The following is a 15176-nucleotide window of genomic DNA, read 5'->3' on the forward strand; positions in this document are numbered from 1 at the left end:
TCCTAGGATAAATGCCATCAGGCCCAGGGGACTTATCTATTTTCACCCTTGCCAGAATTTCCAACACCTCTTCTCTACATATCTCAAAGCCATCCATTCTACTTATTCGTGCCTCAGTATTCATATCGACAACAATGTCCTGTTCCTGAGTGAATACTGATGAAAAGTATTCATTCAGCGCCTCCCCAATCTCTTCAGCCTCCACACGCAATTTCCCATTACTATCCTTGATTGGACCTATTCCTTCCCTAGTCATTCTTTTATTCCTAACATACCTATAGAAAGCCTTAGGGTTTTCCCTAATCCTACCAACTAAGGACCTCTCATGTCCCCTCCTTGCTGCTCTTAGCTCTCTCTTCAGGTCCTTCCGGGCTACCTTATAACTCTCAATCGCCCCTATTGAACCTTCACGCCTCATCTTTACAAAGGCCGCCCTCTTCCATTTAACAAGGGATTCCGACTCCTTATTAAACCACGGCTCCCTCACACGACCCTTTCCTCCCTGCCTGATAGGTACGTACTTATCAAGGACACTCAATAGTTGCTCCTTGAACAAGTTCCACATATCAATTACGCTCTTGCCTTGGAATCTACTTTTCCAATCCACACATCCTAAGTCATGCCTCAACGCATCATAATTTCCCTGCCCCCAGCTATAACTCTTGCCCTGTAGTACACACTTATCCCTCTCCATCACTAGAGTAAAAATCACCGAATTGTGGTCACTGTCCCCAAAGTGCTCACCTACCTCTAGTTCTAATACCTGGCCTGGTTCGTTACCCAGAACCAAATCCAGTATGGCCTCACCTCTTGTTGGCTTATCTACATATTGTGTCAGGAAACTCTCCTGCACACATTGCACAAACACTGACCCATCTAACGAACTTGAGCTATAGCTTTCCCAATCAATATCAGGAAAGTTAAAGTCTCCCATAACAATCACCCTATTACTGTCACTCTTCTCCTGAATCATCTTCGCAATCCTTTCTTCAACGATTCTAGGACTATTAGGAGGCCTGTAAAAGACTCCTAACAGGGTGACCTCACCTCTCCTATTCCTAACCTCAACCCAAACTACCTCAGATGGCAAATCTTCGTCCATCTTCCTTTCCACCGCTGTAATACTATCTTTGACAAGCAAAGCCACACCCCCCCCTCTTTTGCCCCCACCTCTGACCCTACTAAAACATTTAAACCCTGGAACCTGCAACAGCCAATCCTGTCCCTGATCTAGCCACGTCTCCGTAATAGCCACAACATCGAAGTCCCAGGTACCAACCCACGCTGCGAGTTCACCTACCTTATTTCGTATACTTCTGGCATTAAAGTATACACACTTCAAGCCACTCTTCTGTTTACAGGCACCCTCCTTTAAGATTGATGCCATGTTCCTAACCTCCCTACACTCCAGGTCCTGCACCCTAAAGCTACAGTCTGGGTTCCCATGCCCCTGCAGAGTTAGTTTAAACCCCCCCCAAGAGCACTAGCAAACCTCCCCCCAAGGATACTGGTGCCCCTCAGGTTCAGGTGCAGACCATCCTGTTTATAGAGGTCCCACCTTCCCCAGAAAGAACCCCAGTTATCCAAGTACCGAAATCCCTCCCTCCTGCACCATCCCTGTAGCCACGCATTTAACTCTTCTCTCTCCCTATTCCTCGACTCTCTATCACGTGGCACGGGTAACAAACCAGAGACAACAACTCTGTTCGTTCTAACTCTGAGCTTCCAACCTAGCTCCCTAAAAGCCTGTCTAACATCCTCAGCCCTCCTCCTACCTATGTCATTGGTGCCAATATGGACCACGACTTCAGGCTGCTCCCCCTCCCCCTTAAGGACCCGGAAAACACGATCAGAGACATCACGTACCCTTCCACCTGGGAGGCAACATACCAAACGTGAGTCTCTCTCGTTCCCACAAAACCGCCTATCTGTGCCCCGAACTATCGAGTCCCCAATTATTATTGCTCTGCTCTTCTCCACCCTTCCCTTCTGAGTAGCGGGGACAGGCTCCGTGCCAGAGGAGTGAAGGATGGAGCCAAGAGCAACTGCCTGAGCATGTCCCGACCTACCTGGAAAACCGCACAACAAGACAGTGCTCAGAAAGCTTTAGTCTCTCCCTAGTCCAGACTCTTAACAGGCAAATAAATTCTCTCAAGAGTCAAGGATTCCACTTTTACCTCTTTGCTGCTGGACTAGAAAAATTGCAATGGTAAGGCCTAAAATGAAATCTTATAAATTTTCCACAACAATTATCATCTCAGAGCTTTGACCTGAGCTAATTTGATATGGAGACCTGCTATTTACACAAAGCTAACCTAGAAGACAGCACAAAGCTAGAAAAGATATATTAATGTAACCTATTATAAAAGAAACTTAGACAAAATAGTTTTATTGTGCATGGTTTTGGAAATAACAGGTCAAAGGTCATTGATATCGTATTCAGAGAAAAACTATCCCCTGGAATAACTTTGTTCGGAGTGAGCAACTGTAGGAAGAAGTGTATAACTCTTGACTATATATAGTTCACCAACAATGGCTACCTGGCTCATATGGATTGATATACTCACTGGCAGTGATTTTTATTGTTCTGATTTGAACTAATAGCACAGTAGATGTAGATTGAATTGCATTCTTTTAATTAATGCTTTTATTTGTAATAGGATGATCCATTGTGGAGTGCCAGAATATTGCAAACTAATCCACAGGCAATCAAAACTGTGCACGCAAGGTAATAGTAGCTATTTTTGTTTTTACTTTTTTGAATATTTTGTTCTTTTAGTTCAATGTTAGAAATGTAGCTTAATTGTTGGAGTTGTGAACTTGGAAAGGACCTGACATCGGCAGATGTCTACACACATTTTATATTTTGAAGTATTTGTTACATGTGCATTAGGCTTCTCTACTTAACTGCCATGTCACCACTCAATGTGTTTATTTTATCAAATTTTCATTTTTGCAAAATAGCACACTTACCCTCACTACTTCTTTTACAAGCAAAGTTGTGGCAATCTTTGAAGCAGCACAGTAAGGGAGATCTGTAATTTCTTTAAAATGTCTCTGGAATCTGCAGTTGTTTTTAATGATACTTGCAAAGATTCTTTAATAGTTTGCATCAATTATTAAAGGATCCATTGATCGGGGGCTGGTTGTTTGGATTGGATTTGTCCTGTTTTCATGAACAGGACAATTTTTCAAGTTATTGTGGAGATGCCAGTGTTATGGTTATATTGCAACATCTTGGTTAGCAAGTCCTCTGTTCTACAGTTTGGACAATGCCAGGGCCCACAGATTTTACAGTAACCAATGCCTTCAGCTGTTTCTGTAGTGAAGTAAATAGGATGTTCAGGCTGAAGGTGTTGCAAATGCCTGTTGTGCTGCTCCCCTCTGTCATTGAGAATCGGGATAATTATAGCAGCATCTTCTCTTCGAGTTAGTTGTTTTCACAGCTGGATGTGGCAGGACTTGGAGCTTCAATTTGATACGGTGATTGTGGAGTTGGTTAGCTCAGTCTATTGTGCGGGAGTGGATAGGAGTTGGTTAGCTCAGTCTATTGTGTGGAAGTGGATAGGAGTTGGTTAGCTCAGTCTATTGTGCGGGAGTGGACAGGAGTTGGTTAGCTCAGTCTATTGTGTGCGAGTGGATAGGAGTTGGTTAGCTCAGTCTATTGTGTGGGAGTGGATAGGAGTTGGTTAGCTCAGTCTATTGTGTGCGAGTGGATAGGAGTTGGTTAGCTCAGTCTATTGTGTGGAAGTGGATAGGAGTTGGTTAGCTCAGTCTATTGTGTGGAAGTGGATAGGAGTTGGTTAGCTCAGTCTATTGTGTGGAAGTGGATAGGAGTTGGTTAGCTCAGTCTATTGTGTGGAAGTGGATAGGAGTTGGTTAGCTCAGTCTATTGTGTGGAAGTGGATAGGAGTTGGTTAGCTCAGTCTATTGTGTGCGAGTGGACAGGAGTTGGTTAGCTCAGTCTATTGTGTGCGAGTGGATAGGAGTTGGTTAGCTCAGTCTATTGTGTGCGAGTGGACAGGAGTTGGTTAGCTCAGTCTATTGTGTGGAAGTGGATAGGAGTTGGTTAGCTCAGTCTATTGTGCGGGAGTGGACAGGAGTTGGTTAGCTCAGTCTATTGTGCGCGAGTGGATAGGAGTTGGTTAGCTCAGTCTATTGTGTGGAAGTGGACAGGAGTTGGTTAGCTCAGTCTATTGTGTGGAAGTGGACAGGAGTTGGTTAGCTCAGTCTATTGTGCGCGAGTGGATAGGAGTTGGTTAGCTCAGTCTATTGTGCGCGAGTGGATAGGAGTTGGTTAGCTCAGTCTATTGTGTGCGAGTGGACAGGAGTTGGTTAGCTCAGTCTATTGTGCGGAAGTGGATAGGAGTTGGTTAGCTCAGTCTATTGTGCGGGAGTGGATAGGAGTTGGTTAGCTCAGTCTATTGTGTGGAAGTGGACAGGAGTTGGTTAGCTCAGTCTATTGTGTGCGAGTGGATAGGAGTTGGTTAGCTCAGTCTATTGTGCGCGAGTGGATAGGAGTTGGTTAGCTCAGTCTATTGTGTGCGAGTGGATAGGAGTTGGTTAGCTCAGTCTATTGTGCGCGAGTGGATAGGAGTTGGTTAGCTCAGTCTATTGTGCGCGAGTGGATAGGAGTTGGTTAGCTCAGTCTATTGTGTGCGAGTGGATAGGAGTTGGTTAGCTCAGTCTATTGTGTGCGAGTGGATAGGAGTTGGTTAGCTCAGTCTATTGTGCGCGAGTGGATAGGAGTTGGTTAGCTCAGTCTATTGTGCGCGAGTGGATAGGAGTTGGTTAGCTCAGTCTATTGTGTGCGAGTGGATAGGAGTTGGTTAGCTCAGTCTATTGTGCGGAAGTGGACAGGAGTTGGTTAGCTCAGTCTATTGTGCGGAAGTGGACAGGAGTTGGTTAGCTCAGTCTATTGTGCGCGAGTGGATAGGAGTTGGTTAGCTCAGTCTATTGTGCGGGAGTGGACAGGAGTTGGTTAGCTCAGTCTATTGTGCGGGAGTGGATAGGAGTATGTTAAACGTGAGGTGTCATTATCCACAAAAAAGCAGATTCTGGGAATATCAAACAAAAGTGGATCAGGTTGGAAACTCTTAGCAGAGCTGTCAGAACCTGTGGAGGTAGGTGAGTTTCAGGAGCAGCTCCTGAATCTGCATTGGCAGTATGTATTTGGCTAGGTAAAAACAATGACTGCAGATGCTGGAAACCAGATTCTCGATTAGTGGTGCTGGAAGAGCACAGCAGTTCAGGCAGCATCCGAGGAGCAGTACTGTATTTGGCTGTGGTCATGTTTTTAGCTCAGTGAGCATTCCTGTGTCCAAAAAGGATTTCTGGAGAAGTGGTGTGCAGAGAGTTTATTTGACTAAGATCCATTAATTATATTTCCATTAAGTTAAGTTGTAGTCTTAATGGCTTTCAAATTGCTTTTGCCTTGGTTGTATAGTGCATAAGTGATGGCTGCTATTGATGTCCTGTAATATCCTCCTGCCTAACTAATGTTTTAATTGCAATCCCTTTAGCCAACATTTTTCCACAAATATTTTAATTTACTGTGATAAATGTCCTCCTACTCTAAATTTCTGCTTGTTCTGATGTCAGCCAGTCTTAGACCTTAAATCCTTGATGGAGTTTTTTTTCCCCTTTTTCTGGAGGAGCTGACCAGTGCTGGACTCTGCCTCTGTAGATGCACATGAACATCCAGCATCCCCACCTAGGTGCTATTATTTATGTGCTGCTGTTAGACATTTCTACCCAGACAGTGAATGTTGGCAGGCTGCATTTAGACCACAGTTGACCTAAATCAGTGAGCACCTATCCTGGGACTTTATTTTGTATAACTCAGCAAGAAAGTACATGCATTTATATAGAATGATAGAATATAAAGGTTTCTAAAATCATAACGGGCATGGATAGGGTGAATAGCTAATGTCTTTTCTCCAGGGTAGGGGAGTCCAAGACTAGAAGGCATAGGTTAAAGCTGAGGGGAAAGACTTAAAAGGGACCTAATGAACAGCTTTTTCACGCAGAGGATGGTGCGTGTATGGAATGAGCAGCCAAAGGAAGTGATGGAGGCTGGTACAATATCAAGACTTAAAAGGCATCTGGATGGGTACATGAATAGGGAGGATTAGAGGAATATAGGTGAAATGCTAGCGAACTGGGACCCTAGGTTTGTTGACTGAAGTGATTGTGGACCTCCTTTAATCCAGTGATCCCATGATTGTCAAAATTGTCCAAGTTCAACATTGCTTGGCACAAAATTGACAATCTGACTTGGAAGAGCCACTGCATAGATAGTGGCTGAATTGGAAAAATGTCTCAATTGGAATTGTTATGAACTTGAGAGATGCAGAGACTTTTTAATAATGTAAAATTCACTTTACTGTCTGGTATATAAAGTGCTATTTTGGATCCAGCTGAACTTTATTGTAGTCGAAAAACAAATAATCTTGAATTTGACCTATGTGCAAATGAACTGGGATCCTAGATAGGGTTGACTTCAGGAAGCATAGCTAACACCACCCCTATATTTAGGCAAGAAGCATTGGAGAGAGAGTAGAGACAATTTACAAGAATGGTTCCAAGAAGGTTGGACTGTTCTCCTTGGAAAGAAGAAACCCGAGGGGAGATCAGACAGGTTTTCAAGTTCATGCACAGACTGGACCGAGCAGATGGGGAAAAGCTGTTTCCACTCATAAAAGGAAAAAGAATGAGAGGCATTGTGTCAAAGTGTTGTGCAAATGAAGCAAGGCTGATGTGAGAAAACATTTCTTTACATAACAAGTAGTTAAGATATGGAATGAAGTGCCTGGGAATGTGATTTAGGCAGATTCAATTGAGGCATTCAAGACAACGTTGGATGATTATTTGGATAGAAATAACGTGCAAGGATTTGAGTGGAAAAGCAGGAGACTGGCACAAGGCAATGATGCTTGTGTGAAGAGCTGGTGCAGGCACAGTGGGCTGAATGGCCTCTGTGCTGTAACAGTTCAGTGGTTCTGCAATCTGTGATTAGAAAATTATGGGAGGTCTTTCTGTTGTATCCACCTCTTTTGGTATACAGCATATATATGGGTCAGCATATGGGTCAGGTACTTATCTACTTAAAGCATAGGCAGCATGAAATGGAAAGGCTGCCAACTTCCACCCTGTCCTTTATGTATCCAGTACTACCCCCATTTCTATCAATATTTTGAATGTATACCCTTTTTTAGTAAACACCGTTACAACAAATTCATTCTAATCCTGCACTGCATCTCCAAGCAAATATCACCTTTCTAACCTTTGGCATTTCTAATGAAAAATCCATCACATTGTGAAGTTAATATGGTATTGCATGTAGACTTATATTATTCAATTAGTATCTCTGTACTTCAAAATAGTTTTCAGAATTGTTGTTTCACTTCTAGGTACCTTTCTAGTGGTGCCGATGTTATTACCACAGCCACATACCAGGCAACTCTGGCAGGATTTGTTAAGTATCTCGATTTAAAATCCGAGGAGGCAGCTCAGCTTTTACAGTCAGGTGTATACCTCGCTAAAGAGGCTGTTGCTGAGTTTCTCTCAGAATCCAGAAATTCCGGTATGTTTGCAGCTTTGGTTGGCATTGTATTTTTAACAACGTTCAGATTTGCTTTCAGACTTGGTCTTCACCCATGTTGAAGCCTTGCAAGTATTTTTTTAAAATAAATTGAGAAGCAAAATGTAAATCTATACTTCCCAGCCTATGACATGATGCTTTGAATTCTTGCTTTGAGTTTGTAAATTCCTTATATTTTATGACCAATGTTAGTGTGTAATTTTAATATGTAATTTTTGTCAAGTTGTTGGCACAGACCCGATGTATTACAAATTTGAGAACAATTTCTGTTCCCACCAGCTGTAAATGGCAAGTGTTCTAAAGGGGATGCTGGAGTGAAGGCATCTGCAGACATCGTGCATTTTTCATTGCAGATTGCAATGGAGCTGAAGAAGTGGTTAATAAAGCAAATGGGATCCTGGGTTTTCTAAAGAGGGGCCGAGAGCATAAATAAGGAAATTATGATAAGTTTATAGCAAACACAGAATTTGCGCTTGACTGGAGTATTGCCTCTATTTCTCTAGACCAAGACTTGGAGATAAAAATGCATTAGAAGTGTTGTAAAGACTCCGGAGAATGGGTCCAGAGACGAGGAACAGAGAAACTAGAGTTGTTGCTTTTGGAGAAGAGACGTATGGAAAGAGATTTTGTAGACCTATTTAAAATTCATGGGGGGCGTGTGCAGAGGATATAGGGCAAGACTGCTCCCATTGGTCAGAGAACTGGCAACCAGATGAGACCGATTCAAAATGATTATCAAAAGAAGCAATGGCAGCATGAAACAAAGCCTTTGTTTCATAATGAGTGGTTAGGATCTGCAAAGCACTATCTGGGAATGTGGTGGCAGATTCCATTACGGCTTTCAAAAGAAAGTTGGATCATAATCCAATGAAGAAAGGTTTGGTGGATTATGTGGAAAAGTTAGATGAACAACATGAGTTGCTTGCTGTTGCAGAGAGCTTGTATGAATGTAATAGGCAGAATGGCCTCTTTCTGTGCATATATTTTTGACAGCTATCAAAAACAGTGGAGTGAGGAGATCATCACTCTGAACAAGTTTTGTAATATTATAGAATTGATATTGATGCAATTTAGTGGATTTGTCTTCTATCCAGTAGATATTTCCAAGTTTTATTTTGTACTTGTTTATTTTTTCCAGTATTTTCTCATTCGTTTTTGAAAGCACTGATACATACAGAAGTATTGTGTCAAGAATGTTCCTTTCAGTGCTTTGCTAAAGTGATTCCAACTTAGGTGTGTGTTTTAACGGTAATGGTCAGCAGGCTATTTGATTATGCAAAGCAACACAGCCAAGCCTGATATTGTTTTAGCTCAGCACATACATGCCCACTTTAGCAAGGGTGATATAGTAATGACAATGATTGGGAATAAAGGTTGTTTCTCCACAATGCTTAGGTGTGGTACCCTTGCCAATAAACTGTCTGTGCATAATTAACATCTCAAGATGGGGTTGAGCCTAGGAATTTACTGATAAGAATAGCTAAGTTCTTCACAAGGTAGATTTGTTAGCCTTTTCTGCAAGTATTTTTATCTATATAATTTAGGTCTTCTTGTTAACTTAATAATTTGATTAAAATATTTTGTGATTCTGAGAGAGGAGAAAACCTCTCATTGCAGGTTCCATTGGGCCTTATGGAGTTTTTCTGCATGATCGTTCTGAATACTCAGGAAATTATGTTGATTCGATGACCAAAGAGGTATTGGCTCAAATCTTGTATGATCTTAATCTTGTATGATCTTATATGAATGACTGATAAGGTATTCAATTACCTGTATCTGTACAGGATATTCTTTGATATATTCATATGTTGTGTCTTTAGATGTTTAAGTTTGACAAAAAAGACAGATGTAATGATTATTGTACTGGACTAAAGGTTGTGAATTATAACAACTTGGGAAAGTGCATGTGGAAATGAAACCTGAAGTTCCTGCCTATGCCAAATGGGACTACAAAAGAGGTTCTGCATAGGGAGTACATACAGGTAGGGGCTAATTTGAAAAGCATGAGCTCAGCATTTGAGTCTCAACCAAATTTGCATAAGGTAAGGTATAGCGTGATGAATGTATAATGCAAAAACTGATGTGGGAAAATGTGAACTTGACCACATTGATAGGAAATATCGAACAGCAGTATAATGGTAAAATGTAAAGTCACCATATCCTACCAGACCATAGGGCTGCTTTCTCATTTAGAGAGGCAACTGGTGGTGGCTTAACCTGAGGGTCACCATGCCACAGGCAAGGGGAAAGGTTGAGAAGGAGAGTCCTTCATGGTCACCTCAGCTCAGTGCAGGAATTAACACATGCAATTGGCGTCAGTCTGCATACAAGCCAGCCATCTAACCAGCTGCATGGAAACTGGTTGTTAAATTATCAGATATGAATGATGGAGCAGGCTCAATGGGTCAAATGGCCTAATCCAGATTCGAGTTTCTATGAATGCTGGTTGCCAACACTTGATTCAAATGTCTTAAATGTGAGAGTTCTTGGCCAGAAAGAGACATGGATGCTATTAGTATAGCCAGCTTCCTTTGTCTGTGCCAAACTGATACTTGTTGTGTAACTAGTCTCTTTCATTCCTTAAAGGATTGAATCATTGTATTTGTTGTCCTAACATTAAAAATTTTGGGAGACTAAACTATTATTATGATAAAAATATTGTATTTTCTTTTTTAAAACATTTGTAAAGCTTAAGAGTTCTGGAAAGGTAAATATTTAGATCAGCAGCAGAAGAATGGAAATCTAGTCAATATCTTTGTCTGATTTTACTTCCTTGGAAAAGTATGGACTAATTGTATGGTGGTGTAATAGAAAATATCTTCTAAAAAGTGAAATTCAGTTGAAGTTGTATATAATTTTCAAATTTCACACATGCTTAGTATTCACATGGAGAATTTTAAAATCATTTCATAAATGAATCCAATCTTTTGTTGCTTGTTACAGGAACTAAAGGCTTGGCATCGACCTCAGATGCAGTCTTTGATAACTGCAGGAGTGGATCTCATTGCTATGGAAACAATTCCCAGTCAGAAAGAAGGAGAAGCTCTGGTGGAACTTCTTAGGGAATTTCCTAACGCTAAAGCTTGGCTGTCATTTTCTGCCAAGGTACTGAGGTATAGTCTGAACCCGAAGAATTTGGCATATTGGACAAGGGTTCAGGAATGGATGCTGCCTCGATCGTAGGCACACTCACAAGTAAAACAGCCATGGATCCCAGAGAGAGATAAGTCAAGGGGTTATTGGGCAGGATGTTTGCCTACCATATGGAGGAGGCTAGGAAGGTTCAGATTTGTTGTTTGTGTTGATAGGAAGGAGATGTATTATCATCTTGGGTGCCTTCGATGAGAAAAGGCCACTCTCCAGAAATAGCACACCTCCCCCATGCTTCTGGCCGTGCTAAGAGCAAAGAGGGGAAAAAAAACAGGCAACCAGCTCCTTTTAAAGTGTGAGGGTAACTTGAGTTTTTAATAAAACAGCTCCCCTCCCCCCCCCTTCACTTTTATGGGGTAAATTTGGAAGTGGATGATTAGCAATGTGCTGTGCACATGTAATATCCAGCCCACAGATACAATCTGGTAAAGGTCAAGTTCAGAAATTATGTTACAAAGTATTTCTTCACATAAGAGTGATGTCTGTGATGGTCTGTAGGTCAACATTTAGGCAAACAGCTTCAGAGTTCAAGCCCAGGATCTATTGGATGCATTGGATTGCCCTGTGTCCATCTAAACAGCCTGGAGATGGGCTGTGCCAAGATATGTGTAAAACAAGCTGGGCAATTATCAACAGGCTAATCTACAGTTAAAATACTCCTTCAATCTCTCATTATTTCACATACAGATTGCAGTTTTATTCTGAGAATTACCTGGGACTGAGTATGAATCTGCATTATAATTTTAACCTTCATTTCTAATCTTTATTTCAATCTATATTTCAGGATGGGAAATGTATTTCCCATGGAGAGAACTTTGATGATGCAGTGAAATTTCCAATTAAATCTGATCAGTTGGTGGCTGTTGGAATAAACTGCTGCTGTCCTGATATAATTAGTCCACTCCTTATGAGTGCCAATAAAACTAGGGGTACCAAAATAGGATGGATTGTATATCCCAACAGTGGCGAAACATGGAATCCTAATACACAGTACGTAATTTATTTCAATAACTACAGAAACAGTTTGTAGAAGTAGTGACTATTTTTAAAACTAGCAAAACTTTTAATTCTTCTAAATCTCTTTCAGCAGGTTAGTCCTGTTTATTTGTTTGATGTGGTGTGAAATATTAATTCATAGTTCTTCAAAACATTTCGCTTTAAGTTAGACTATTTATTTAAGTGCAATGCAGATTCTCAACCTTTAGTTTCCCAATCATCGTAATCTTTCTGATATTGCAAAGATCAATTACTGTTCGTGGACATTAATGCACAGTTGCAAGTATGATAGCCATGAATGATTGAGAACGGGAGCTGAATTTTCAATGGGTGAGGCTGTGACCATTCTTGGATAATAGTACAAATGTGTGCAAACACAATTTAAACTGAAGAACCAAGTCACTTTCATTTCACTTGATGTTTCTCTAATCACTGAATAAATCAGCTTTCCAGTAATTTAGTTGATGCCTTAACTCCTGTTAACTTGGTTCACTTGTTATAACACAGCAGTGAACCCTTCTGCAAACTAAACCAAACACAGAAAAGCTCACCTCACCTCGTAATCTGTTCAAGTATGAGTGACAGAGAACTCCACTATTTAAAGAAAAATATCAATTTTATTCTTTAACTCTAAAAGTGCACATTAAACAACAACTATTTACAACTCTAAGCCTCCTTTCTCTTTAAAGTCTGTTATCTACCTCCAACTCTATAACAATATACTGATTTAATAAAAGCCCCTGTTAAATTTACATCAACTTAATTTTTGAAACCAAACAGCGGCTGTCGTTGCGGCATCTGTTGTCTTTTGGCTGCAGATCTTCCTGGGTCATCTTCGGTCTTTTGTTGCAAAGACGTTTCATGTGAAAAAGGTACCTTTGATCAAGAGTGGTTTGATTAGCAGTCTGTCTAGATGGCAGTTTGTCACTCCGTTTCTGGCTAACTCTCAAAACGCTGGCTTTTTTAAATACTTCACATTGGTTTGATGTTGGCAAAACAGTAAAATTCAAATTTGATTGGGTTTTAGTATCCTGAGGCATAATTTAAACTAGTTAAATTCAAATGGTGGTCAAAACAATTGAGGTATCTAGTTTATAGCTAAATGTTGCATATTTTCCAGTTTCCAGTGCATTGAGACTGCTAGTCAGTCACATGACAAGTGCTTGCAACTTCTCAGTGCAAAACATCTTTCACTCTCTGAAAGGTACAGTACACTACTTCAACGTCATAACACACTTTTAATAACATGGGCAAATGCTACAGAGAAGCGAGTCAATGTCCCACTAGTAGGTGTAAAACGGTGAAAGCTAATTTCTGCAAGGCACGGGGAAATCAAACCATCCATAGGAGTGTGACTAACATCATTGAACCTCAGAAAATATCTGAATCAGCCCAAATTTGCAAATATGTTAAAACCTGAAAAGTGTTACAATAAATAATCTGGAATGAAGTGGATAGAAATAATTTATAGGAATTCACAATTGCATTTGATCTCACTTAAAGTTATGATTAATTAAGCTAAAATATTGTTTCTGTTTTATAAGACACATTGTTGGATTATTTTCATGCAACTTTATATTTAGGAGACAGTGGCCAGAAGTTTAGATAAATGATGTGCTATAAAATTAAAACAGAAAATAACTTTTTATTCCTTTCTCTGTGCGCTGTATAATGCCGAGGCTATAGATTTCTTCATGTTGTGTTTCCAATTAAGTTATATTTCCAGCTTGGAGAGAGAACCTGTCAACAACCAACTTGCAAAGTTTGCATTGGAATGGAAAGAACTTGGTGCTAAATGGATTGGTAAGTTTTTAGAAACTTGAGTTTGTACTGGTGTAACCAGAGGCAGTAACAAGAACAAATAAATACAAACAAAAGGCTGAGGTACTCTGCAGGTCTGGCTGCATCTGTGGAGAGAGGAACAGAGTTAACTTTTTGTGTCAAATATTACACTTCTCCATGGGAACCCCATTGGATAGGTTTTATATTGCACTCAGCATTAACTTTGTTTCTGTTTCCAAAGATGCTGCCAGACCTGCTGAGTTTCTGCAGCACTTTGGTTTTTATTTCAGATCTTCAGCATCTGAAATAGTTTTATTCAAAAAAATGTTTTGTGTCTTTACGAATCATTATTAAACAAATTGCCATAGAATATTCTTGTATCTACCTGCTTTTCCTTTACAAAGTTCATCTACAGGCATAAGCATAAGAGCACATACACTGATTACCAAACGATTCCACCTCTCTACATACCTCTCCAGCCTTTAAACCAAAAGGAAACAGTGCATCAACACTACATAAGCTCTCCACTGGAGAGTAAACCTGTATTTTGAAAGATAAGGTGTCTGTTTTATTCAATCTCTTCATTTTGTTTCTATTTCTTCTATTTATGCTTGTGTTTGCTACCTACCCTTTTGAATATATAACCTTTGGAATGGCTTAAAATATAAGATTGTAACAACTGCTAACTCCATATGTTAAGTAACAATCTGCCTTTAAATGTTGACTGTAACCATTTAACAACAAGAATTTTCATTTATGTAGCATTTTTAGTATATAAAATATGCCCCAAGATACTTCTCAAAAGTGTTTCAAACAAAAATGGACACCAAGCCAAATAAGGAGTTATTATATATGGTGACGAAAACCCTGGCCAAAAGGTGGACCTTAAGAAGTAGTAAGGACTTAGAGGGCCTTGAGAGATAACAATGTGAATAAAGTTCTGCCCTTCCCTTTTACAACACAGCTTCCAATGGGGAATAAAAGTTCACTATGCTAGTAACTAGGTAACTGATCATGGAAAAACAAATATTCATAGAGTCATACAGCACAGAAACAGACCATTCGGTCCAACTTACCCATGCCAACCAGATTTCCAAAACTAAACTTGTCCCATTTGGCCCACATCCCTCTAAACCTTTCCTATTCATGCCCCTGTATAAATGTCTTTTAAATGTTGTAACTATACCTGCATCCCACTTCCTCTGGCAGTTCATTTCATATTTGCACCACCCTTTGTGTGGAAAAGGTTGCTCCTCAGGTCACTTTTAGATCTCACCTTAAACCTAAGCTCTCTAGTTTTGAACTCCCCTACTTGAGGGAAAAGACCTTTGCTATTCACCTTATCTATGCCACATGTGATTTTATAAGCCTCTATAAGGTCACCTTGCAGCTCCGTACCAGAATTGATTATTTTTAAGCTACTGGAATTCTCTTAATCCACAAAGATTCCATATATTTTAAAATGTCTGTTTGATATGTCTCCTTGAAGAATACTCTGAATCATTGTACTTAGGACACACCTCCCTGATCCCAAGTCAAGAGATACTACCTTTGAAATGAAGTATTAAATAAAGGACCTTCCTGTCAATTCAAAAGTAATTCACTGTTGAAATGGTTGGGCATATGTATGCTTGCTATATGAATA

At 40.2% G+C, this 15176-nt stretch overlaps 1 protein-coding gene across 5 annotated transcripts in view; it reads left to right on the forward strand.

Moving 5' to 3' along the window:
- LOC140481665 (homocysteine S-methyltransferase YbgG) overlaps nucleotides 1-15176 on the forward strand; it is a 64777-nt gene that overhangs the window by 15394 nt on the left and 34207 nt on the right. For all 5 annotated transcript variants that reach the window (XM_072578218.1, XM_072578217.1, XM_072578214.1 and 2 more), the window contains 6 exons: nucleotides 2661-2728; nucleotides 7413-7585; nucleotides 9197-9300; nucleotides 10547-10708; nucleotides 11538-11743; nucleotides 13464-13552. In XM_072578218.1, coding sequence (XP_072434319.1) covers nucleotides 2661-2728; nucleotides 7413-7585; nucleotides 9197-9300; nucleotides 10547-10708; nucleotides 11538-11743; nucleotides 13464-13552 — 802 coding nt within the window. The remainder of the gene's footprint in view (nucleotides 1-2660; nucleotides 2729-7412; nucleotides 7586-9196; nucleotides 9301-10546; nucleotides 10709-11537; nucleotides 11744-13463; nucleotides 13553-15176) is intronic.

Source organism: Chiloscyllium punctatum, chromosome 9 (assembly GCF_047496795.1).
Source record: "Chiloscyllium punctatum isolate Juve2018m chromosome 9, sChiPun1.3, whole genome shotgun sequence".
Lineage (NCBI taxonomy): Eukaryota > Metazoa > Chordata > Chondrichthyes > Orectolobiformes > Hemiscylliidae > Chiloscyllium > Chiloscyllium punctatum.